The 24,892-nt window shown below is 42.1% G+C and overlaps 5 protein-coding genes across 7 annotated transcripts; all 5 read left to right on the plus strand.

Annotated features, from left to right (window-relative positions):
- The first annotated feature begins 186 nt into the window (after positions 1 to 186).
- Positions 187 to 1,961, plus strand: LOC102708272 (60S ribosomal protein L7-1-like). Its single transcript, XM_006659585.3, has 4 exons — positions 187 to 577; positions 696 to 833; positions 947 to 1,049; positions 1,595 to 1,961. The coding sequence occupies exons 1-4, from the start codon at positions 291 to 293 to the stop codon at positions 1,808 to 1,810; spliced, it is 744 nt and encodes a 247-aa protein (XP_006659648.1). The 5' UTR covers positions 187 to 290; the 3' UTR covers positions 1,811 to 1,961.
- A 1,014-nt stretch (positions 1,962 to 2,975) lies between these two features.
- On the plus strand, positions 2,976 to 7,160 carry LOC102717643 (putative disease resistance protein RGA1). 2 transcript variants are annotated; one of them, XM_040526664.1, is made up of 2 exons: positions 2,976 to 6,587; positions 7,077 to 7,160. In XM_040526664.1, the coding sequence occupies exon 1, from the start codon at positions 2,990 to 2,992 to the stop codon at positions 6,584 to 6,586; it is 3,597 nt and encodes a 1,198-aa protein (XP_040382598.1). In that variant the 5' UTR covers positions 2,976 to 2,989; the 3' UTR covers position 6,587; positions 7,077 to 7,160. The 2 variants fall into 2 exon arrangements, with proteins under 2 accessions (XP_040382598.1, XP_006660345.1); XM_006660282.3 differs by lacking the exon at positions 7,077 to 7,160 and adding an exon at positions 7,004 to 7,039.
- On the plus strand, positions 7,114 to 9,797 carry LOC102708551 (acid sugar phosphatase). 2 transcript variants are annotated; one of them, XM_006659586.3, is made up of 7 exons: positions 7,114 to 7,283; positions 7,568 to 7,637; positions 7,729 to 7,888; positions 8,139 to 8,220; positions 8,508 to 8,724; positions 8,949 to 9,013; positions 9,211 to 9,797. In XM_006659586.3, exons 1-7 carry the CDS (start codon positions 7,206 to 7,208, stop codon positions 9,463 to 9,465), a joined length of 927 nt encoding a protein of 308 aa, XP_006659649.1. In that variant the 5' UTR covers positions 7,114 to 7,205; the 3' UTR covers positions 9,466 to 9,797. The 2 variants fall into 2 exon arrangements, with proteins under 2 accessions (XP_006659649.1, XP_015695448.1); XM_015839962.2 differs by having other exon boundaries at positions 7,729 to 7,876; positions 9,211 to 9,623.
- Positions 9,798 to 10,731: 934 nt separating this feature from the next.
- On the plus strand, positions 10,732 to 12,603 carry LOC102717922 (UDP-glycosyltransferase 79-like). The gene is made up of 2 exons (XM_040527089.1): positions 10,732 to 11,584; positions 11,721 to 12,603. Exons 1-2 carry the CDS (start codon positions 10,913 to 10,915, stop codon positions 12,465 to 12,467), a joined length of 1,419 nt encoding a protein of 472 aa, XP_040383023.1. The 5' UTR covers positions 10,732 to 10,912; the 3' UTR covers positions 12,468 to 12,603.
- Positions 12,604 to 19,735: 7,132 nt separating this feature from the next.
- On the plus strand, positions 19,736 to 24,793 carry LOC102708824 (ankyrin repeat-containing protein At5g02620-like). The gene is made up of 4 exons (XM_006659587.3): positions 19,736 to 20,032; positions 20,163 to 20,879; positions 22,059 to 22,468; positions 22,816 to 24,793. Exons 2-4 carry the CDS (start codon positions 20,480 to 20,482, stop codon positions 23,671 to 23,673), a joined length of 1,668 nt encoding a protein of 555 aa, XP_006659650.1. The 5' UTR covers positions 19,736 to 20,032; positions 20,163 to 20,479; the 3' UTR covers positions 23,674 to 24,793.
- The last annotated feature ends 99 nt before the right edge of the window (positions 24,794 to 24,892 follow it).

Consider the following 24,892-nt stretch of genomic DNA (forward strand, 5'->3'; position numbering starts at 1 on the left):
GCCGCCGCCGACGGAGTCGACGACCCAACCGGACCGGCACCACCAAAGCCCAATAACCCTAAGGCCCAAAGCATCACACTGGGCCGACATTTTCGTGGGACCGGCCCACCAAGACGTCCGAAGACCATAAAGCCCAAACACCATCTCCTCCCCAAACCAAACCCTTCTCCCTCCCGTCGTCTCTCTCTCTCCTCTTCTCCCCACCTCGCCGCCGCCGCCTCACACCTTGGGTTGGGTGAGCTCGCCTCCTCGCCGCCACCCAGGGCACCCGCCCCCTACGTACGTACAGCATGGCGGAGGAGGGGACGCAGCAGCTGCCGTACGTGCGGGAGACGGTGCTGAAGAAGCGGAAGGTGAACGAGGACTGGGCCGTCAAGAACCGGGAGCGGAAGGCGGCCAAGAGGCAGCGCCGCCGCGACGACGGCAAGGGCGCCATCAAGAGACCCGAGGACTTCGTCAGGGAGTTCCGCAACAAGGAGCTCGACTTCGTTCGGATGCGGACCCGCCTCAAGGTCCGCAAGCTGCCGCCCGCCGAGAGCCTCAGCTCCAAGCTCATCTTCGCGATTCGCATCCCTGGGTCAGTATCAGCATTACCTGCAGTAAAATTTCTGATTTTGTTTAGTTCGGCAAGTTTGTTTCTGTCCATGGTGATTGCGTCTCACGATTTTAACACTAGTTGTGTTCTTGATCTGCAGCACAACGGATTTGCATCCGCACATGAGGAAGATTTTGCGCAGGCTGCGGCTGACGCAGGTCCTGACCGGCGTGTTCCTGAAGGCCAGTGATGCTATTATGAAGAGGCTGCTTGTCGTGGAACCGTTTGTTACTTATGGGTAACTGAATGCAAACATGATAATCTGCTGCAGTTCTTCTGTAGAAAAGCATATGGATTCGTCGATGTGTAGTTTGCAGTTCTGAAGTTTTGTTTATTGTTGTGCGATTATAGGTTCCCGAATTTGAAGAATGTCAAGGAGCTAATTTACAAGAAGGGTCGTGGGTTCCTCGACAAGGAGCCTTTCCCTCTTACCAGCAATGATCTTATTGAGAAGGTATTGTGTTGTTACACCTTCTAAAGATTGAGGTTAGGAGGTATTAGTAAATTTGTCTACGACAGGCTATTTGTTGTGCATGGGAAGTGGGGAGTAAATAGTAACAACACATACTTTTGGGAAAATGTCTATTAGTTTCTCTGAAGAGAATTATTTTGGATTGTGAGTCTAGGGCAGTATATGAAAAACCACAAGGGATAGCACTATCTTAAACTTGATTCTCAGTTCTAGTTAATAACAGCATCTCATTTCGGATTATCATCTTCGTTGTTACCTGCACTGCTTTGGTAGAGCTATTTTTGTGTCCTGTGTCATTTTTTTAAAAAAAAAGCTTTGTGGTTATGATTATATATTTTTTTCGTTGATAACTGCATTGGTTTTGTTTCTTTGTGGAGGTATAGAGGTATATTTCGTAGACATAGATACAACTTCAATTCTCAGAACAAGGATATTGGTGTCAGTTTATTTTGTTTAAGGATATAACTATTTCTCTTGGTTTTCTAATGTACACTGAAATATCCCCATTTATGCTTTACGGAAAACAGGGTTTGGGTGAACATGGCATCATATGTTTGGAAGATCTTGTGCATGAAATCGCAACAGTTGGTCCACACTTCAGACAAGCTTCAAGCTTCCTCATGCCCTTCAAGCTCAAGTGTCCAGAGAGGAGGTTGCAGATGAAGAAGAAACCCTACAAGGATGGTGGTGACTCAGGGAATCGTGAAGATAAAATCAATGAATTAATTGAGAAGTTGAACTAATGCAGAACCTGCCCCCAGTCGCTATTCGTGTGCAAGGGATGGATCCATTACAGTATCATTTTTGTAATAGCCTAGCCGATTGTACCTTTGTTTCTGAAAGAACCTGAGTGTTCATGACCAAATTATGAAATAGCAGAATCTATTTTCATACCCTGTACTTATAGTACGAGAATCAAATGTCATTGACAAACACTCAATTCTAAGAAATGCCATTAACGAATACAAGTTCCAGGAAAGTTTCAGGAAATACTATCATACAAAAAAGTTCAAACAAGTTTATCTAAGAAATATTATAGTCGTTAGGGTTCTGTCAGCATTTCTTCGTTAAATTCTATGGTGTGAACGGTGTATTTAATGGATAAAATGGACAGAACCCTAACGACGATGTTATTTCTCAGACAAATTTATTTGTACGATGTTATTTTCTAGAACTCGCACTCGTCAATGATATTTTTATCAGTGGTATTTTTTAGATTTTTTCTTATAGTATTCTACTGAATCTAGCTCTACAGAATTTCTCTGGCCAATTGACTCGAGATGTGAAAGCTCCTCTTTCCCTTGTCTCTTTTACTTTGATTTTATTTTTTTCTTCTGTTTATGCTTATAAACTAAAATTTGAACCTTAAATTTAGAGTTTTGTTTATGCATAGTTTATAAGTTAAAATTTAAATTTTTAATCTTAATTTAGAGTTTTTCTATCGTAGTTTATTTTTTAAATTGAGTTTTAGATCGTTAAAAATATGTATATAAAAGTTTTACTCGTAAATTCCGAAATGTCTCGAAGGTGTTTTCTGGGTTATTATTAATGGATAAGATAAGAATAATAAAGCGGGTCGGTTTTTACTTTTCAAGGTATTCTATCTATTTTATATTAAAAATATAAGATGTGTTTTATCTTGTTTGGACAAGAGTTTCATAAAAGATTATTTCATTAGAATATAATTTTGTTGATGTTATATTCATGTATTATACTTTTGCGTCATGTAAATAATATATTAATATAATAGTATTTGGTCAAATGCTTAACCTAATGAAACAAAATACACATTGTATTTATAAATGGGTATAAAAAATATCAGCTTGAGTGCTTGACTTACTTTACGACTCAAGTCTTCAAAGAAAGATAAAACCTAGCAGCTCACTGTGAGCGTGAGCTACTCGCTGCATAGTGATATTAGCATGGCGGAGTCGCTGCTTCTCCCGGTGGTAAGCAGGGTGGCCGGCAAGGCGGCAGACGCCCTCGTCCAGCGCGTCACCCGCATGTGCGGCGTCGACGACGACCGCCGGAGGCTGGAGCGCCAGCTTCTGGCCGTCCAGTGCACGCTGACCGACGCCGAGGCGAAGAGCGAGACCAAACCTGCCGTGAAGCGTTGGATGAAGGACCTCAGGGCCGTCGCCTACGAGGCCGGCGACGTCCTCGACGACTTCCGCTACGAGGCGCTCCGCGGCGAGGCCCAGATCGGCGGCGACTCCGCCGCCCGCAAGGTACTCGGCTACTTCACGCCACACAACCCCCTCCTGTTCCGTGCTGTGATGAGCAGGAAGCTGGATGATGTCCTCAAGAAGATCACCGATCTGGTCATGGAGATGAGCACCTTTGGCCTGGTAGAGCGTGCGGAGGCGGCACCTGCGATCCACCCACAGACACACTCCGGCATGGATAGCTTGATGGAGATCGTCGGCAGAGACGACGACAAGGAGATATTGGTGGATTTGTTGCTTGAGCAGCGTTCCAAGAACAGGATTGAGGTGATGCCAATCGTAGGGATGGGGGGATTGGGGAAGACAACACTGGCAAAGATGGTGTACAGCGACTTCAGGGTCCATCAGCACTTTGAGCTGCTCATGTGGCTCTGTGTGTCAGATGATTTCAGTGTCACTGCTATAGTAAAATCCATCATTGAATCGGCTACCAGGGACAACTGCACCTTGCCTGATAGAATCGAACTGTTGCGCGGCCGCCTACACGAAGTGGTAGGCCGCAAAAGGTATCTACTTGTTCTTGATGATGTTTGGAATGAGGAAGAACAGAAATGGGAGGATCTCAGGCCGTTGCTGCATTCCGCTGGTGGTCCAGGAAGTGCAATAGTTGTCACAACTCGAAGCCAACGGGTAGCATCCATAATGGGCACACTTCCTGCTCACATGCTATCATACTTAGACCAAGACGATTCATGGGAATTATTCCGAAAGAGAGCATTCAGTAAAGAAGAGGAAGAGCAGCCAGAGCTTGCTGAGGTTGGTAAGCGTATTGTCAGCAAGTGTAAAGGGTTGCCTCTTGCTCTGAAGACAATGGGGAGCCTTATGAGTTCCAAGAAGCAAATCCAGGAGTGGGAGGCTATTGCAGCAAGCAAGAGTTGGGATGATGTTGGGACCACAAATCAGATTCTATCCATACTAAAATTGAGCTATAGGCACTTAACACTTGAAATGAAGCTATGTTTTGTCTTTTGCGCAATCTTCCCAAAGGACTATCAGATGGAGAGGGACAGGTTGATCCAGCTGTGGATAGCAAATGATTTTATCCAAGACCAGGGGATTATGGATTTGGAAGAGAGAGGAAGATTTGTTTTCCATGAGCTAATGTGGAGGTCCTTCTTTCAAGATGTAAAGGCAGAAACTTTTTATGCCGGGACACAACAGTACAAGTCAATTACATGCTCCATGCATGATCTAATGCATGACCTAGCAAAATCTGTCACAGAGGAATGCATTCATATTCAAGATTTAAACCAGCAAAAAGCCTCAATGAAAGAGGTCCGTCATCTGATGTCAAGTTCTAACTTGCAAGAGAACATTGAATTAATTGAACATGTGGAACGGCCTCTTCACACATTACTGTCACCATATTGGTTGCCGTCATCATCGCTACCCAGAAATATCAAGAAATTAAACTTTACGTCTTTACGAGCATTGCATAATGCTAGCTTGCATATTTCTCCAAAGGTGTTAGCAAACATAAGACATTTGCGTTACCTTGATCTTTCCAATTTCAGAGAGCTAGTAATATTATCCGAGTCAATATGTATGTTATACAGCTTGCAAACTTTGAGGCTAACTCAATGTGAGAATCTTGAACATTTACCAGAGGGTATGAGATTTATGAGCAAGCTTAGGCATCTTTATCTTGATGGTTGTCGTAGCTTGAAACGCATGCCACCAAGAATTGGTATGCTAAAGAACCTCTGGACTCTTACCAAATTTGTTGTGGATAGAGAAGATGGACGTGGGCTTGAAGAACTGAAAGACTTGCAGCATCTATGTGGCCGGTTAGAACTGTTTAATTTGAATGCTGTACAAAGTGGGTTAAATGGAAGAGAATCCAATCTCCATCTGAATCAAAATGTAAATGAGTTGCTGTTGTACTGGTGTCGCGATAGATCTGAGTGCAGAGGCCATGATGTTGTTGCCAACAAAAAGGATATCTTAGAGTTTACTCTACCTACTAGCAAACTTGAATCATTGCGAGTATACGGCTCTGGTCATATTGAGATGTCATCATGGATGAAAAACCCCAAAATTTTCCTTTGCCTAAAAGAACTCAGCATGTCTGACTGCTGGAGATGCACGGATCTTCCGCCGTTATGGCAGTCTGGCTCTCTTGAGTCCTTGTCTTTATCCCGTTTGGATAATTTGACCACATTATCTAGTGGCGTTGACATGGTTGTTCAAGGATGCAATGGTTCCCTGGAATTTTTCCCAAAGCTGAAGAGGATGTCTTTAAATTACTTACCAAACTTAGACAGATGGATAGACAACGAAGTAGCAATTACAACAGTGATGTTCCCTGAGCTCAAAGAATTAACAATTGGCAATTGCCCAAAGCTAGTGAATATTCCAAAGGCTCCTATTCTACGAGAGCTGGATATAAACCAGTGCAAAATTGAGGTGAACTCACTCAGCCATCTGACAGCACTATCCCAACTCAAGTATCATGGTGACTGGTGTGTTTCCACAGATGCGCAAGTTATACCATTAAGCTGTTGGCCATCTCTTGTGACATTACATCTAGGCCTTTTAGGGAACTTGGTTCTCCCAGAGGAGAAGCAGACCATGCCCCCTCTGGAATCAATTCGACAGCTTTGGTTATCGTATTCGAATTGTTTCTTCTCACGTAATTCGTCAAACTGGCTGTTTGGTTTCGGGGATTGCTTTGCCTTTCTGGAAGAATTGGTGATAGTTTCATGCGACGATCTTGTCCATTGGCCTGTGAAGGAGCTCCGTGGATTGAATTCACTTCGACATGTAGAGTTTAGTTATTGCAAGAACCTGATCGGTTCACCGTCATCATCAGAAGAGTCCTTGTTTCCACTGGGGCTGGAAACATTACATCTAAATTTTTGCAAGAACTTATCAGAGATTCCCAAGCTGCCTGCTTCACTGGAGATACTGGGCATTAATGAATGCACTTCTTTGGTTTCTCTGCCAACAAATCTTGGAGACCTTGCCAAGTTGAGATACCTCAAGTTATTTTCCTGTGTGAGTTTGAGAAAATTGCCTGAAACCATGGATGGCCTCATTGCTCTTCAGGAACTGTATGTTCAGCAGTGCCCTGGGGTAGAGACACTGCCATTGAGTCTTCTTCAGCGGCTGCCACACCTCAGGAAGCTAATGACACTAGGAAGTCACAAGTTGGATAGGCGTTGCAGGAGAGGAGGGGAGTACTGGGAGTTTGTCTCCAAAATTCCATGTCTAAATAGAGACTTCATTGAAGCGAAATCCAACGACAAGGGCTTTGCAAAGAGATTAGTTCCTTGCTGCTCAACTCTCAACTGAGGTGTTTGCTTGCATGACCTGCCCCGTCTTCTTCCTCTTCCTCCTTTTTTTTTTGTCTTCCTCAGATTACAATTAATTCAAATTTTGTCAAAATTTTGAGCTGAATTTAGTTCAAATTTTAGTACAGTTTGTCAATTTAATCAAACTTCAATCAAATTTATCTCAAATATTACAATCAAATTATTTGTTACAGAGGACAGATGTACAAAATTGAGTCAAATGTATAATAATCATTTATAAAGTAAGGTTAAATAGCAATGGTAAAAACGCTTATTTATGCCTCATTTAATACAGTTACGTTTACTTAACCGACTAGGGTCAGACAGTTGTTTTAAATTTAAAAACCGATATCGAAACTACAAAGTAAAAAAGAATTTAAATCTGCAGCTAACTCTTAAAATATGATCGATTATACAGTAGCCTCGTACACGTATGTCAGGGGCGACAGCTAGTCATCGACCTATCTCATTCCAACCGGATATCTTTGTAGCGTCTCTCGATATCGCAAATTTGTCTACCTTCGCTCGCTGGCTGCCTCAGGCAACTGAAGTCACCAACGAGGAACGAACCCCACTCTCCTCTCCTCCGGCTGGGCTTCGGGCGGCGGCGGCGGGGGTGGATGGCCTCCGCGGCTTCGGCCCCGGCGTTCGAGCGACTGGCCGGGATCCGGGCGCTCGCCGAGTCCGGCCGCTTCAAGGTAAGCCCCCTCAGGCCCTCTCCTCAGCCATCAGCCACCATCAAGTTAGCAACTTTGCGCGGAATTACTACTCCTTTTGGTCATTCAGTAGGCTGCAGGCCCATTGATTATTCGTGGGATTCCCAGTTCTGGAATGGAATCGCCCGGTCGATTAAATGGTGGATAGGGAATGGGGAAATTTCAGCTAGAAATTTGCGGGGAAAGTTGTTTCCTTTGCGCGCAGCATTTGCCAATTGCCACTACCACTGCGGGTTTGATTAAATCTGAGTTTGGCTGGTTTGCAGGCGTGGTTCCTCGACCAGTTTGGTGTTCTTCACGATGGCAAGAAGCCTTACCCTGGTGCCGTCTTTGCATGTATGTGTGGTACAACGATTGTATATTGTTCGGTTTACACTTTTCCTTCACTCATGAAATGCACTGGTAAAGTTAATTTTGGTTATTTCAGTGGAGAGACTCGCTGAGAAAGGGGCTAAGATGGTGATCATTAGCAATTCGTCTAGGAGGTCTTCTGTAACCATGGAGAAGCTAAGGAGCCTTGGGTTCGACCCATCTTGTTTCCTCGGGGCTATCACTAGCGGGGAACTCACACATCAGTACCTTCACAAGTCAGCTCATTGTTGTTGTTGATATCTTCTGATGACAGAAGTTTTAGTGCGGTCTCCTTGATGAATGTGGGGGTGCAATACATATTATGACCACAACTAAAAGCTACCTTGCCATACTAAGGAAAAAATGTTTTTTATACCAAATGGAGTTTTTATTTCTCTTAGTTGGATATTAGTTTTTGTAATTATATGTTTATATGAAGTATCGTAGTTGATGTAGCTTACACTAAACTTCAAACTACAACTATAGGAGAGATGATCCATGGTTTGCAGCTCTTGGAAGAAAGTGTGTTCATCTGACATGGGGCAATCGAGGTGCAATTTCTTTGGAGGTTTGTTGGTCCTGTTACATTTATCTTTGTATTTTTCTCTTTCGAGCAATATTAGCTTCAAAATTTGGTTCGGATTATGTTGCAATTGCAAACCTACCGTCCAGTAGTAAGGCGGATTGTTGGATTAACATATTTGAAGAATAACTAGTAGTAATGAAAAAAGGGGATCAATGTATGTTGTTTAAGTGCCAATAACAAATGATTCCTCATTTTACCTTTAACAAGTTCATTGATGGTATTTGCATTCATAATGGATTTTATGTAATCAATTTATTTTCTCCTATTAGGGCCTTGGTTTGCAAGTTGCGAGCAATGTCGAGGAGGCAGAGTTTATATTAGCCCATGGTACTGAGGCCCTGGGTCTACCTTCTGGGGATCCACTTCCCAAAAGTCTTGAGGAGCTTGAGCAGGTTCTAATGTTATGCCTAGAAAAGCGACTGCCAATGGTGGTAGCTAATCCTGATTATGTTACTGTTGAGGCACGAGATCTACGTGTCATGCCTGGTATGTTACTTTGCTTTGTATTTCATGACATTATGATAATTTACAAGTCACCAGATAATAGGTTTTTTCTGATGTATGGATCTGCTTAGCCAAACTTTATTTACAGGAATTATTTAGTTTTAGTGCATCATGGAAAATTCAAAATTGTATGCAGTGCTATGCTGCCTTTTTATATGTCAAACATTTGCTGTAACATAACATAAATGGCCAATCTGTCCTTTTAGGCACTCTAGCAGCCAAATATGAGAACCTTGGTGGTGAGGTGAAATGGATGGGGAAACCGGACAAGGTATAACATAGGATATCTATTAATGAATGGTACAACTGCATCAACATGTTGAAATGTCAGTAATGTGATGTGATGAACCACTAGTTTGCAAATCTATAACTGTTACTATACATGGTTATTTTTTCTCTTGAATAACCTTCAGTTTACTCTGGTGTTATCCTTCTTGAATTTTAACTTCTGTGGTATTGCTTTCTCAGGTGATTTATGCATCAGCAATGTCCCTGGCAGGGGTTAATGCCCATGAATGCATCATGGTGGGTGATTCACTGCACCATGACATCAAAGGTGCAAATGGATCTAGAGTCGAATCTGCATTCATTACTGGAGGGATTCATGCGGCTGAACTTGGCCTCAATGAGATTGGAGAAACAGCTGAAGAGGACACCATCGACTCATTGTGCAGCAAACATGGCTCCTATCCCACCTATGTTTTGCCTTCATTTACATGGTAGAAACAGGGTCTACCTTTGGTTAAGAGCATCATCTTCTTCTCAGAACGTGATGCAGCAGCCATCGGTTCCAGCAAGGTCATGCAATGTAATGAGTAACTGTGCTCTGAGGTACCGCTAGAGGTTCCCATCTTCCTGAGTTGTTGACAAAGGTCATAACTTTTTCTTTTGAGAAAGATTAGCAACGGTCATGACCCTTTTTCCGGGGAACGATTGATAAAGTTCAAAACTCAAACCAGGATAGTTCAGGATGAGAAGTGCAAGGATTCATTCTTTTCTTAACCATTCAAATTTCAGTCAGATTACTGAGAATTATTAAACTTGTGTTAAAGTTATATCCATTATGTCAGTGTAATAAGATAACATGTAAGTGATCATGTATTGCAGAAACGACAGAAGCAGTGACACACTCCTTGTACATCAAATTTCTTTGATGAATATTACAAGAACAAACAATCAACAACTGGAAGTGTGTCTGTCTGCTACTACTCTGCTCCCTTTGTTACCCTTTTTCCCTTGCATGTACCTTGAATGTCATACAGATTGTGTGAGTGGTACATAACTAGTAGTAGCATCAGGAGCCGAGGACTCGTGAACTATCCGGGGGTGACTCGGTATATTTACAGACGGAAAATAATTTATAAATAAAATTTTATATATGTATTCTTAGTGTTCTAAGAGCCAAGGCTGAAAAATTATTTTTGACAAAAAATCATAAAATTAACTCTAAATTTAAAACTAAAAATTTAAATTTTAACTTATAAGTATAAGCGAAAGCAAAAGGACAAGAGTGTCTGTCTCCTCTGAGTGTCAATATCGTTTGTTAGAGCGATGTTTTTCTGTCATTTTGTGAAATCATGTCAAGAGTCCCTTGCAAGCTTCAGTTTGGAAACCGATACAACAATAGGCTTTGACATCTGCTTCACTTGGACTCATTAACATTACTCTCTCCGTTCCAAAATAAATTAATTTTTTATTTTTTAACTACAATGTTTGACTCTTCGTCTTATTTGAGAAAAAAATTACGATTAATATTTTTATTTTTATTAGATGATAAATCATGAATAGTACTTTACGTGTGACTAATTTTTTATAATTTTCTAAAAATTTTTTAAATAAAACGAATGATCAAACGCTGGACACAGAAACCAAAAAATTGTTTTTTTTTGGACGGATGAAGTACACGGTTACACTTGGCCAAGCTCCTTGGAGTCTCGGTTAAGCTAACCAAAGCTCGCTGCCACGGCGGCCTCGTGTGAATGTCAGCTGCCTCCTGCCTGCACAAACGCACTCGATTCTGCGACATCCAGGACATGAACAGGTCATGGCACTCGATTCTCCTCCTTCCCTTCACACAATATAAGTGGGCGACGCCATTGCCGCCACAGCAAGCTGGAGCTGCACTACGAGCAAGAGACACACCGCGGACAAGCTAGCACGATCGCCAGCAATGGCGCCGGCGGCGATTGAAGTTGGAGACCACACCACGCACGTGCTCCTGGTGGCGTACCCGACGCAGGGCCACATCAACCCGCTGCTCCAGTTCGGCAAGCGCCTCGCCGCCCGCCGCGGCGTCCGCTCCACGCTCGCCGTCACCCGCTTCGTGCTCGCCACCGCCGCGCCGTCGTCGCCGGGGGGCTCCGTCCACCTCGCCGCCATCTCCGACGGCTGCGACCACGCCGGCTACGACGAGGCCGGCGACGCGCGCGCCTACCTGGCGCGCCTGGAGACCGCCGGGTCGCGCACGCTCGCCGAGCTGCTCTGCGCCGAGGCGGCGCGCGGCCGGCCGGTGCACGTGGTGGTGTACGACTCGTTCCTGCCCTGGGCGCGCGGCGTGGCGCGCCGGCACGGCGCCGCGTGCGCCGCGTTCCTGACGCAGGCGTGCGCCGTCAACATCGCGTACGGGCACGCCTGGTCCGGCACGGTGAAGCTCCCCGTCAGGGAGGCGCCCGGCGAACTGCCCGGGCTTCCCGCCGGCCTCGAGGCCGGCGATCTCCCGACGTTCATGGTGAACCCGGCCGACGGGCACGGCTATCAGGACATGCTGGTGAAGCAGCAGTTCGATGGCATCGGCGACGCCGACGACGTGCTCGTCAACTCATTCTCCGACCTGGAGCCGCCGGTAAGCTAACCTATGTACAAACATAGTAACCCGACATGACCTGCTTTGTACAAAAGAGGAAATAATCGTGGAAAAATATTCTTCTTTTTTTTTCATACTGTGCATGCGTTCATGCATATCATGCATGGCGTGGCAGGAAGCGGAGCACTTGGCGTCGACGTGGGGCGCCAAGACGATCGGGCCGACCGTGCCGTCGGCGTACCTCGACACCCGCATCCCGGACGACACGTCGTACGGCTGCCACCTCCACTCGCCGTCGCCGGCCACCACCGCGTGGCTGGACGCCCACCCGGCGCGCTCCGTCGTGTACGCGGCGTTCGGCAGCGTGGCCAAGGCCAGCCCGGAGCAGATGGCCGAGGTGGCCGAGGGCCTCCTCGCCACCGGCAGGCCGTTCCTCTGGGTGGTGCGCGCTTCCGAGGCGGCCAAGATCCCCGGCGACTTCGCGGTCAAGCTGGCGGCGGCGGGCGGGCGGGGACGTGGGCTCGTGGTGCCGTGGAGCCCGCAGCTGGAGGTGCTCGCCCACCCTGCCGTGGGGTGCTTCGTGACGCACTGCGGGTGGAACTCGACGACGGAGGCGATCAGCGCCGGCGTGCCGATGGTGGCCGTGCCGCGGTGGTCGGACCAGACGATGAACGCCAAGTACATCGCCGACATCTGGCGCGTCGGCGTGCGCGCGCGGCGGAGCGGCGGCGGCGGCGTCGTCGACGGCTTGGTGGAGAGAGGCGAGGTGGAGCGGTGCGTGAGGGAGGTGATGGAGCGGGAGGAGTACCGGAGGAACGCCGGCAAGTGGCGCGAGATGGCCAAGGACGCCGTGAGCGAAGGTGGCAGCTCCGACGCCAACATCGCCGCCTTCGTCGCCAAGTACGGCGCCACCGCCAAGTGATGTATTATTTGCTTTATTTACTTTGATTGTGTTCAGGTTTCAGGTTGTGTTTATTGCAAACATGGCAGCTGCTGCAGTGCCATTGTATCACATGTATTTGATACCCAATTTACATTGTAATAATAAAGTGATTGTTCCTCCATTTATCTCAATTCTTCGTTTTGCTTCTTCATCAAATGCTGCACAAGTAAAGAGGATTCTGCTCCTCAAGGACTCCTCATGCACCTTTTTGGGTCAAACTCCATGCAATTTATTATGAAAAACTTCAAAACAATTTGGCTTCATATATCTGAACATCTGAAGAGAACTCCTGCCCTGTACGTGCAAACTTAACTGACCCATAATCCGAACTCTGAAGTCTGAACATCCATGATTTCCTGAGGTAATCCATCCATACATAGCGAATTGGCCACATCCCATCCGTGGCAAAATTCCAGGAGATGCTTGTGATTATTATCAGACGATGAAACAACTGAATGCATATAGGCCGCGCGTTCATTGGTACATGGGTAAGTTAACTTACCCCGGTACGGAAAACGTAGTAATAGATTAGTATATGATTAATTAATTATTAATTATTAAAAAATATAAAATAGATTAATATGGTTTTTTAAAATAACTTTCCTATAGAAAAATTTTGCAAGATATACACCGTTTAACAGTTCGGAAAGCGTGCGCGTAAAAAACGAGATATATAGAAGCTGTGATTTTGCTCCTGCTTGGGCCACACAGGCACACAGCCCACGAGTCACATGGGCCGTCAAAAGCGCCATAAGCCCACGGACCATGGAAGTCCGGCGTTACGACGCATTGCAGAGTTGTAATGCTTCTGCACTAGTTATCTCGTATTTTCATTTTTTTTCGTAAATCCAGCAACGTCTTCTTCATGTCTCTGCCCTGTCAAAATGATGTTGGTATTATCAGATTTTTTGTCACCATATATAAATAGCCGCATACAGTAGCGGATCTAGCTAGCGAGATTAGAGAATATAAACATATTAAATATAGTTTTAGCCCCTTCTATTTTTGCCATAAAATTTTATGGGGGTTTTTGTGAGGACTCCAATAGTTTTAACGGGGGTAGCGAGGGCTCGAGCATCCGCTGCCCCATGTTAAATCCACCCCTGGCCTGCACAACACTTAACTTTTAACACGAAAACATTTTTATCTCGAAAGGAGAAATGGAAAGCAAATAAAATGAAAAAGAAAAGATGTTGTAAAATAAACTAAACAAGTCCATGAAACAGTAGCCGTCGAATATCTAATTTGTCTGTGTGACTGTGTTCATGCCTAACACAAACCCATGTCCACATCTGTTCAATTCCCATGTGCTTCGCGTTCTACACTGCTACTCTATCAGCAGATCAGCACCGAAGCTTCCATCCAAGCCCAGGGAGGAATTGGAAAGAAGCAGTGGAATTCCAGTGTAATTATTGGCCGCTAGCTGCTTAGCTGCTTGTGCTAGCTTAGATGCTCACGATGTGATTTGTTCATAGCTTAGTTAGTTAGTTAGGCATGCATGGTGGTGATGGATGGATGGAGGAGGCGAATTGTGCTTAGAACTCGATCGTATGGTCCGGTCCACGCCATTGACTGAATTGTTTTTGTTCAGCTCTCACTCTCAGTAATCCAAGTCGCTCGATCGCTTTCAAGTTGTTTTATGGGAGTCGTTGGTCTTCGTCTTGCAATAGGCTAATTACCCCATTCATATTTTAAATACATGACATTGTTAATGTTCTGTCATATATTTGACTATTTATTTTGTTAAAATATTGGCATAAACTTTTGAAGATGTAACTTATAATTAAAATATATTTAATATAATCAATCACAACAAAATAAATGACACTCCTCTGTTTTATATACAATTAGTTATAACATCTATTTGAATACATTTAATACTAGCAAGTCTTACATCGAGAAATGGACATTAAAATTATTTAATTTTTAAATAAAACTAATGGACAAACCGTCGTCGGGTTTATCTCTTGAAATACGGAATGGAGTAAATGCTGTATGCTGTATGAGCACATGTAGGAGTATATTTTAGTATGTGAGGATGGTTACACGTGTTTAAATAGAAGTGAGTTAGTTTTATGCATGCATGCTATCAGGTGTTGGTTAATGGATTTTAGGCCGTTTGGATGGTTGTTGATTGGTGGCCTACCAAGTTGACTCATTGTTTGACTTGCACTGTTGCTTAACCCCGTTGTTGAAGTGAAGTTAGCGATCTAGAAGACGATGGCTGAAAAAAAAAACTTTGATGAAAAACTCTAAAATCAACTCTAAATTTAAAATTAAAACTTTAAATTTTTAAATACAAACATAAACAAAAATAAAAAGATAAAATGAAGCAGCTGCCCGACACGAACCGAACAACACTAGTCTAATTGGATAGACATGACATCCCAATTTAGGTTACGGTGGGTACTCGTACTTTTACCACCCCAAACGGTTTACCGCACAATAAACTAACGGAATAGTGCAAACTCACGTTAAATTTGATCGAAATTTTAAATTATTTTTATATTTTATTTTAAGTTTAGTGGGGTTATGGCTACCGCCCATCAACGGTGGAGTGGTTACCGTGCGATGGGGTAAACCCTGATCGTCATTCGACAGGTCGTTTTCCCGATGTGAGATCGTTCTGACGATCGAACGAGGAGAAATTCACCTTGACTAGCAACAGGCAGTCCTCAGCAGGTGATCGATCAGCGACCACGCAATTAAGCAATGTACAGTACTTTCGTTGCATCAACTGGGATGCGCAAAAGACGTCTGTGCATTGGGCATTTAACAGAAACAATCCAACTTTTGGATGGGTAGGATTGTGGTAGGTGTAAGATTCGTGCGTAGAACAATTACATTATCCTCTTATCTTTTCTTCTTCTCACCGTGTCGTGGGCCGATGGTTTGATTTTTTTTTCATAAAAAGCCAAACGTTCTATTTACAAATAGAAAATAAATTTATAAATAAGTTATATATATATATTCTTAGTGATTTAAAAGTCAAGATGAAAAACATATTTTAGTAAAAAACCCCTAAAATCAATATCAAATTTAAGGTTGAAAATTTAAATTTAGACCTATAAAAATAAATAGGAGAAAAAGACAGTGTCAGGTGCTAAGAAAAGGCGGATCAATTCTTCCCTATTGTCAGGATGAACACGGCTTTGCAACAGTTCGCAAAAAAAGCTGATCAATTCTCCCCCCAATGCTGTTGGAGACCCAAAACGAGAAAATACCTTGCATGAGTATTAATTATTATGAACTTGAAAAAGAATTAGAGTAATCTGTTTTTTTAGCAACTTACATATAATTTGGTTTAAAAACATACCGTTTGACGGTTTAAAAAACACGCGCAAAAATCGAAGAAATCAGCTCAGATTAGCTGTCGCGAACACAACGACCATGCGACCAGATGCAGGGAGAGCACCCGTGCAGGCGCCGGCCAGTACACTAGGCACCACCGTGCGTGTGAGAGTCGTGCTGAATTGACCAACCCCGGTAAGTCAAGCTTGGCCGGCGGGGCACCAGCAATCAGACACTGTCTGTTCCATGCAAGGAACTGACGGTGGACACAGCTCGATCGATACATCTGGCCACGGATGAACTGTTACATCTTACACTTGCAGCTTGATTGAGTTCCTCACTCTACTATTAGCAGCCGATGGCCCACATCCTTGTACTCGTCTTTTCGCTTATGATTAGACAGTACAAGGTTTTACCGTGCAGTTTTAATATAATACCAAATCGTCTGGACATGTTTAAATAGAATGTATGAAACAATGATTCTTAATAAAATTTAACTTCACGGTTTCATATGCTAACATATCACTTAAATTCTACATCCACGTGACAAATAGAAGATGATTAAATGTATAATGATGAAACAAATTACTAATATTTCAATCCAATTTCATAGCCTAGTTGGCTATGTAAAGCAAGTTTTATTCACATAAACTCAAATCATCTCTATCATCATTAATTATATGTCACACCACCATGTTTGCATATTTGGCATATTATTTATGGGTTTGAAACCCAAACGAAACCTCCACTGAGACTGGGCTTAGCTTATAAGATACTTCCTGTGTCTTAAAATGATTTTTTTCACTCATCTCACACCTATCAATACAAAGCTAAAAAACTAAAATTTTCTTCACTTTGTCAAATCTCAATACAATTATCATCTACTTCATCTATTCTCAATACATTTATTCTTTAAGAAACTCTAATGCAATGATTACTAAAAAAATTAACTTATTTTAGGATAAAAAATGACCTTATTTTAAGATGGAGGTAGTAAAATATAAATTTTAAATTTGAGATTAATTTTAGAGTTATTTCATCGTTCTTTATTTTTGACATTTGCTTTTAAATAGTTAAGAATATATATTAAACAGTATTCACGTATTATTATTTATTTATAAATATGTCATTCTCCTCATCTCTTCGATAGAGGAGATCGAGCAAGTTCTTCATGCATATTGCTACGAATACATATCTTTTGTGTTGCAGTACTGCTACTGACACGTGAGCTCATAGGCTAGAGCGAGTGAGGATCCATCTGTATTGTAGTTGTGGAAGATCCATCTGCATCGCTAACGATTCACTCAGTCCACCCGACAGAGATGCCTGTTAGTAACGTTGTTTCTAGCAGTGTGTATATTGGGTACAAGTAACAAGTGTGCGTTTTTATTTCTCCAGTGCTGCTAGCTGTAGTAGTTAACAACGTAATTTCATCGCAAGATACATAGCTCACTGATACGCTCCAATCTTAATTAATCCTTGACGTCTGCTACAAATATCACGCAACTGGGCGAAAAACAAAACACTATTAGCTCGTCAGGACCCACGTGTGCAAACTGATTAAACTGCTCGTGGCATTTCTCCCAGCACTGTACTACTAGTACTAGTATCATACATACGGTCATTGTCGTGTTGACGATGGCCTTGGCTACGTGCTTAATTAACTAAACAATTAATGCAGAGAGTGGCATTAGGTGCTTGCTAATCTAATTCTAGCTAGCCGCACCAATGGATTATTATTACTGGATGAAGGGGAGGTATGTATGGCCCGGTTAGGTGCTCTGCACACAGGGAACATCACCACATGATGCAACCAGCATGATCACCAGATGTCTATCGATCTAACCATAATTATTGTATATTCCTCTCTTGCATTGGGACATGATCACTCTAGCCAACATATATACTCCAGCTTCTTTCAATTCAAGATTAATTTGTTCATTTGTCTGTTGCAATATCTATTTCCTGCACTTAGTGTCCTTTGTGAGATCTGAAATTATCTTCTTCTTTATTTTTTTTTGAAAAAAATGCTAAAATTCAGAGATATCTTCTGCTTGTATATGCATGCTTGTTACTGTCCTCTAACCAAACCATGCATTCTTATTTTGTTCGCTGGACAGAGGCATGTTTTGAACGTGAAAATTTCAGTGAATTTCATGTGAACGTTAGCGAAGCGTTGAAATCTACCAGGGAAAGGAGGATCATATACTCTAACCACATTGCAACTTGCTTGCTGAACTTACAATGCAAGTGAACTCGTCGCTTCCATGATTGCCAGACTATAAACTTGCGTGTGCTTATACAAATACACCACATCAAACTATTACTCCGTAATTTACACAACTTTATTGGAAAAAAATATTAGAGGAGATACTATAGTCTTCTTTAGGAAAAAAAAACTATTTTTTTCTGATATTTATCATTTAATGAAAAAGGAGACAGGACGGCCACATGCATGTTTGTATTATTTCACCCTAAAAAGGAGATTAGATGGCCATGTTCTTTTCTACTCTCAAGTGATTATGCTTTTGGAGGCTTTCGGCTGCAGGAGCCCACACATGGCAACAGATACACGTTCATCAAAGAAGACAGTGCCACATATACCAGACAGGTGGGGCCTGAATAAGGCAGAAACCAAAACGTCGACACCATCCACGTGTAATGTATGGACATCTGATTCTTTTTTTTTGTTTTAAAAAAAGCAAATTTTGTTTATCTGCTTTCACTCTAACCAGTGATTTTGATGGTCTCCATGGCTCTCCTTTGGACCATAAAAAAAGGGGGAGAAACTGTTGTGAAAGTAAAGAGATAAAGGAGAGAACTAACCAACTCCACTATGGCGAGAGTACCACCAAATTGTAAAAACAAGCACAAAGAGATAAAGCAGAGCAAAAATATTCTTGCAAACAGAGAGAAATACATATTTCATCAGATATTTTCTTGTAAGCATAACTATATTGTGAACTAAACTTTTGATCCAACATATAACACCCCATCTTTCATCTTCTGCTCATGCTTATAAGTCAAAATTTGAATTTTTAACCTTAATTTTAAAGTTTTTTTATTATAGTTTATTTTTAGGCTCGTTTTTTAGTTTGTTGTGAACACGTATATAAAATTTTTATTTATAAATTATTTTTGTTTATAAATATGCCGTAGATGACCTCATAGTCATTTATCGAATTCATATTGGATATCATAATATAAGTATTTACGTGGGGATTCACAATTATCCAAAGATCAATTAGGTGCTTCAAAAGAAAATCTAAGCAATTTTAAAATAAACATTGAGTTGAAAAAAAAACTTATGGTTTAATCTTAGTTTTTGGTAAACTATTTAGAAATGCTTATGTCTTATTTTATATCATAGTTAGGTTTTGAGGGAATGCGTTTGTAATCCCATGATTTATAGAGTGATGCTAGATGTTTACCATGCATGCAACTTAGCAAACGCAGAATTAACCAGCGATCGTATATTGTTGTAGCAACTGGCATCTGTGCCATTCTATTATTTCGCCCTTAATCGAGAAGTATTTATGAAAAAGGCAGTGTTATATGTTTCCTAAATTTTAAAATTTTGCTGGGATATTCTACATTTGAGGTAAATGGACAGTGTAAAACATAAATAATATATAAAATTCGTCCATTTGCTCACTTAGTTGGTGCCATCTAATGTCCTTGATTGAACAAATCATAGAGCCACCACAGAACAAAATGAGTAGTTAGCTAAATAGATGCAGGATGAAAAAAAATTATTCTTACGAAGAATATGGAAAAAAAGAGATATTTTCTCACCTAGTACATGTAATTTATTGCCCCCTGATTGAATTAATGATAGAGCTACCACTCAAACAAAAAAGAGAGCAGTCACTGAAAATAGCAACAATTGTCTGGCAATCTGTACAATTATTTATGACTCATTAATTTATTTTTTCCCCACAAAAAAGAAGAGAAAAGAAAAACCAGGGACCAAACTCTACCAACTTGGGCTGCTGCTGGGCGGCATACTTGTCCTTGAGCAGTTGTGCTGAGAAGCCAAGCAGGGGAGTATCCTCAAAGTGAGCTCCAAATTGGATAGTGAGAGGGGCCAAAGAAGAAGAAGACGAAGAAATCAAAGCTAGGAGGGGTCCAAGATTCCCACTAGGAAGGACCTTTGCTTCCCTTCTTTTTCTTGGCTGATTGGAAGGTCTAGAATCAATCACCTTGGCTGATTGGTTCTTGCCTTGCCATCGTTCTGAGAGGGGATACAATTTGTAAGAATCATGTTCTTCCTTGTCCTTTTAGTTGTTGATTTGGAGTTCACCTCTTCACTTTTGGTTCTTCGAGATGTTCTTCGATAGGATTACTGTGTTCTAACATCTGGTAAAAATGCTGCTTTTTTAGGCCTCTGTTCATGGCCCAATGATTTTGATTGCTGGGCAAAGTTCCAGAGGCTCCCATTCCGGTTTCTCCAAGCGGTTGCGCGAATCTTGGCCTGGTTGCAGCCACCGAAGATATCTTCTGTCAAATTTCTGAGCTTTCTTGGATTGCAGTAGCAAGCTCCGCGCTTTCTCTACAAGTTGCAATCTTGAGTGCTTTTGATTTCTCCCCACCAACAAAAGCAACAGGAGTCGCAGAAATTCGCCTAGACAGGAGGCTACCTGGACTCTGCGGTTTGAGGAATCTAATCGATTCTGTCTGGTTGGTTCTTCGATTTGGACATGGAGAGGCAAACGAGCTTCCGATTGGGCGCGCTGGAGAAGCTCAAGAGCTTCAGGGGGATGGAGAAGCAGAAGAGCTTCAAGATGATGTCCATGGACAACTTCAGGAGGCACAGGGACAGCCCTGGGAAGCGCGGCGACACGCCGCTCCACCTCGCGGCGAGGTCCGGCAACGCCGCCGGCGCGCAGAGGATCATCGCCGAGTTCGACCCGGAGGTGGCGGCGGAGCGGGCCGCCCAGCAGAACAACGACGGCGAGACGCCACTGTACGTCGCCGCCGAGAAGGGGCACACCGAGGTGGTGCGCGAGATCTTGAAGGTGTCCGATGTGCAGACGGCCGGCATCAAGGCGAACAACAGCTTCGACGCATTCCATATTGCGGCGAAGCAGGGTCATCTAGGTCAGTTCTTTCTTGTTCATTATCAGAAGTTCAGAACCTGGTCCATATGATTATTCATCAGTGACTTCGATTTCAACCTGCCAAGTCAATGAGCTGATGATTATAGGTTTATCAATATGCTAAGTCAATGAACTGATGATTAGAGGTTTATGGTATTGCTAGGATTTTGCATTTACTTAATTTAATTTATATTTGTCATTGTGTAGGCTTTGAAAATCCTATGCTGAATTTGTCCGATTTGACTTTTAGAAATATACAAGTGCTTGCTAAAAGATTGGTCTGTTTAATTCTTTTCTTCACAACGTGTGTGGATACTTTCTCTTTTTTCATAATGGCTGAAACTAGTGCATATCTCGCATCTGGTTTGATTTAGACTCCAATCTCCAGCAAATACTTTATTTTTCTCTTGGAGGCAATACGCAAGTTGAGTTAAACATTGTGGTCTTGTTTAGTGAGGGTTGACAAATTCTCTGCCCAAAGAAGCTTTCATGATGTGATCGACATTGAATGCTTTATTTAAGAATATTTAGGAATGTATATACATAGGAAAAATGGTAGCATTCCTTTCGCGCATGCTGGATCTAGGCAACTGTTATTAGTTTTAGTTTTATGATCTCATTATGTTTTCTACTTGTGAAAGACTGAAATTCATGTTGTTTTAATATGAGTAAATTTCACAAAACTATGGATTTAAGGTTATGTATCACAAAACTATAGATTTAACAACAAATTTCTCATAGAAACACAGATTTAAAGTCTTGTATCACAAAAATACAGATTTAGTGGTGAAATTATCAAAGAACTACAGGTTTTAGAGTTTCACTATTATCTATTTTAAGTTGCAAAAGTTATAGTTTTGTATTAAAATTGATGTTAAATCTGTAGCTTTGTGATACAATGTCTTAACTCTGTAGTTTTGTGATACAATGCCTTAAATCTGTAGTTTTGTGAAAAAAAAATGGTTTTAAATCTGTAATTTTGTGATAGTTTGATCCAACTATCTGTAGTTTTATGAAATTTACTCTTTTTAATAATTTAGTTCTATCTGATAGCCAGCAAACACAGCCATAAGTCATGACTACAATGATTTGTGCGAGATATGGTTTAGTAGAATATTTTGCTAAAGAAGAAACAACACATTTCTGACTTATACTTTTCTCTCGTTTCTTGATATTGCAGAAGTTCTGAAGGAGCTATTGCAGACTTTTCCTGCTCTTGCAATGACAACAAATTCTGTAAATGCTACAGCTTTGGACACTGCTGCCCATCTGGGTCATACTGATATTGTTAATCTCCTACTGGAATCTGATGCTAACCTTGCTAGAATTGCAAGAAACAATGGGAAGACAGTTCTGCATTCAGCCGCAAGACTGGGCCATGTGGAAATTGTTAAATCATTACTAGATAAGGATCCAGGGATTGGTTTAAGAACTGACAAGAAGGGGCAGACAGCATTGCATATGGCTTCAAAGGGACAGAATGCTGAAATTGTTATCGAGTTGTTGAAGCCTGATATCTCAGTTATTCATCTGGAAGACAACAAGGGAAACAGACCATTGCATGTTGCAACACGGAAAGCCAATATTGTTGTAGGTGATCGTATACCATGAATTATCTTTTTTTTCCTTTTACCTCCTTGTGGCTATATTCTTTTGGTCAATCTCTTTTAAATAACTATTGTTTTCCAAATTATTTGGTAACTTGGCTTACTCTTAGTTTAATTATGCCAGTATTTTGAGAACAATAATTATCATTATCTTTCCTGTAGGATACCTTTATTTGACTAGAATGGCTATAATGTAGAAACCCAAGTCAAATAGTCTTGGCAAGAATTTTATTCTCTATTTAAAACCGTGTGTATGCAGCACATTTTTACAACTCCACACTTCTATCTATTTTTTATTACTATGACTGATATATGTGGAATTCCTTACAGATAGTGCAGACACTACTATCAGTTGAGGGAATTGACGTAAATGCAGTTAACAGATCAGGGCACACTGCTTTTGCAATTGCTGAACAACTCAACAATGAAGAACTTGTTAACATCTTGAGAGAGGCAGGTGGAGTAACTGCAAAAGAGCAAGTACATCCACCCAATCCAGCGAAGCAACTTAAGCAAACAGTTAGTGATATTAGACATGATGTGCAGTCTCAGATCAAGCAAACACGTCAGACCAAGATGCAAGTCCAGAAAATAAAAAAGAGACTCGAAAAACTCCACATTGGTGGTCTAAACAATGCAATCAACTCCAATACTGTGGTTGCAGTGCTTATTGCTACCGTCGCCTTTGCTGCCATATTCACTGTTCCTGGTAATTTTCTGGAAGATATGAGTCAGGCACCTCCAGGCATGTCGTTGGGGCAGGCATATGTAGCAAGCAACCCGGCCTTCCTGGTATTTCTGGTGTTTGATGCCTTGGCTCTCTTCATCTCACTTGCTGTTGTTGTCGTCCAGACATCGCTAATTGTTGTTGAGCAGAAAGCCAAGAGAAGGATGGTCTTTGTGATGAACAAGTTGATGTGGCTTGCATGCCTCTTTATCTCGGTGGCCTTCATAGCGCTAACCTATGTTGTCGTCGGGCATGATGACTGGTGGCTAGCTTGGTGCACAATGGCAATTGGCGCAGTGATCATGCTTACAACTCTTGGCTCCATGTGCTACTGTATCATTGCTCATAGAATGGATGAGAGGAAGATCAAGAAGGCCTCTTCAAACCAATCCCGCTCATGGTCCCAAACAGTTGATTCAGAACCAGAGGTACTCAACAGTAAGAAAATGTATGCACTATAGGATAGCAATCAAATGATGATGGAATGAATCCCTGTACATGAGAGTGCCTGTTTTACCTGAGGCTACAACAAGAAATGAAATTGACATGGAAATCTTTTCCGGAGCAAGGTGTGGCTATATTAACTGAAGACACCTTGCTGCCAAAACAAAGCAAGTTAACTGAACTGCCAATAACTGGAGAAACCTCACCGTGTCTGCTGCGTATGTTCCTGGTGTTCCTGAAGCTGTGGCCTTGTGTAGGTGAATGCACATCTGCTAAAATTGTTTTGTTGTTGCAAACGAAACAGTCAATAGTGAAAGCAACACAGTACGATTTGTAGACTGTAGTAGATAAAGAAAAAGAGAATATTTTGCTGTCACAGACCTTGGGGCCATGTCTGCTGGATCTTGTTGCTCGATGAGCTAGAAAAGTTTCCCTTTTCTTTCCATCCTGTAGGTGAACAAGATACGTGCTCCACATTATCATGAACAGTTGAATGTTCACTGAAACTTGAATTTGGCATTTGCAAAATGTGCAGTGAACAAGAGGACTGAAAGTCTGAAACAGCGAATATATCAATGAGGAGGTCAATATATACCTCTGGAGTTGAACATTTCCTAGATCATTGAGCACCCGAATTTCGAGGGATCCTTCCATGCGAGTGCTACTTATCTGAAATCTGAATTAACAACAATCTGGTTCGTTTAAACTGCAAAAACAATCTGGCATGGGCATCAGCAATCCATCATCTATGAATTAGGCGCCATGTCTAGAAACCTTCCTAGAAAATGATACAGTAGGAGTATTGGACACCAAAATCATCATTAAAACCTGAAGAGCCTACAACCGCTAGCAGCGGTAAGGCATCGGCATGGATCATGTACAGCCTGCTGACTTGGTGCCCCAAAGCACATGATCTGTAATTGGTGAGAATTTAAGACTGAACATGATCTGCAGATTTCTTTCCGTTGAAAGCTTAACAACGCAGAGACCTACACTTCACCTCGCATGCACCGTGATGATGACTGCATCCATGACATTTGGGTTGGGCTTGTCATTAACAATTCCAAACCACCGGAGTAAATCACTCAGGCGTCGTACCACGTTCACTATCACTACTACGTATAGCTTGTTTTGGGCATCCGTGCGTACATCATCCATCGGTTCCAAATCTTGGAATATTGTTACAAAACACTTCAATAATATTTCAGTTGTGTTTTCACATCTCTAGTATATTCT

Source organism: Oryza brachyantha, chromosome 8 (assembly GCF_000231095.2).
Source record: "Oryza brachyantha chromosome 8, ObraRS2, whole genome shotgun sequence".
NCBI lineage: Eukaryota > Viridiplantae > Streptophyta > Magnoliopsida > Poales > Poaceae > Oryza > Oryza brachyantha.

Coding starts and splice junctions, on each gene's coding strand:
- LOC102708272 (XM_006659585.3), top strand. CDS start 291: ATGGCGGAGGAGGGGACGCAGCAGCTGCCGTACGTGCGGGAGACGGTG. Junction 578..695: donor TTCGCGATTCGCATCCCTGG/GTCAGTATCAGC, acceptor CTTGATCTGCAG/CACAACGGATTTGCATCCGC. Junction 834..946: donor GAACCGTTTGTTACTTATGG/GTAACTGAATGC, acceptor GTGCGATTATAG/GTTCCCGAATTTGAAGAATG.
- LOC102717643 (XM_040526664.1), top strand. CDS start 2,990: ATGGCGGAGTCGCTGCTTCTCCCGGTGGTAAGCAGGGTGGCCGGCAAG.
- LOC102708551 (XM_006659586.3), top strand. CDS start 7,206: ATGGCCTCCGCGGCTTCGGCCCCGGCGTTCGAGCGACTGGCCGGGATC. Junction 7,284..7,567: donor CCGAGTCCGGCCGCTTCAAG/GTAAGCCCCCTC, acceptor GCTGGTTTGCAG/GCGTGGTTCCTCGACCAGTT. Junction 8,725..8,948: donor AGATCTACGTGTCATGCCTG/GTATGTTACTTT, acceptor CTGTCCTTTTAG/GCACTCTAGCAGCCAAATAT.
- LOC102717922 (XM_040527089.1), top strand. CDS start 10,913: ATGGCGCCGGCGGCGATTGAAGTTGGAGACCACACCACGCACGTGCTC. Junction 11,585..11,720: donor TCTCCGACCTGGAGCCGCCG/GTAAGCTAACCT, acceptor ATGGCGTGGCAG/GAAGCGGAGCACTTGGCGTC.
- LOC102708824 (XM_006659587.3), top strand. CDS start 20,480: ATGGAGAGGCAAACGAGCTTCCGATTGGGCGCGCTGGAGAAGCTCAAG. Junction 20,880..22,058: donor GGCGAAGCAGGGTCATCTAG/GTCAGTTCTTTC, acceptor TTGATATTGCAG/AAGTTCTGAAGGAGCTATTG. Junction 22,469..22,815: donor CACGGAAAGCCAATATTGTT/GTAGGTGATCGT, acceptor AATTCCTTACAG/ATAGTGCAGACACTACTATC.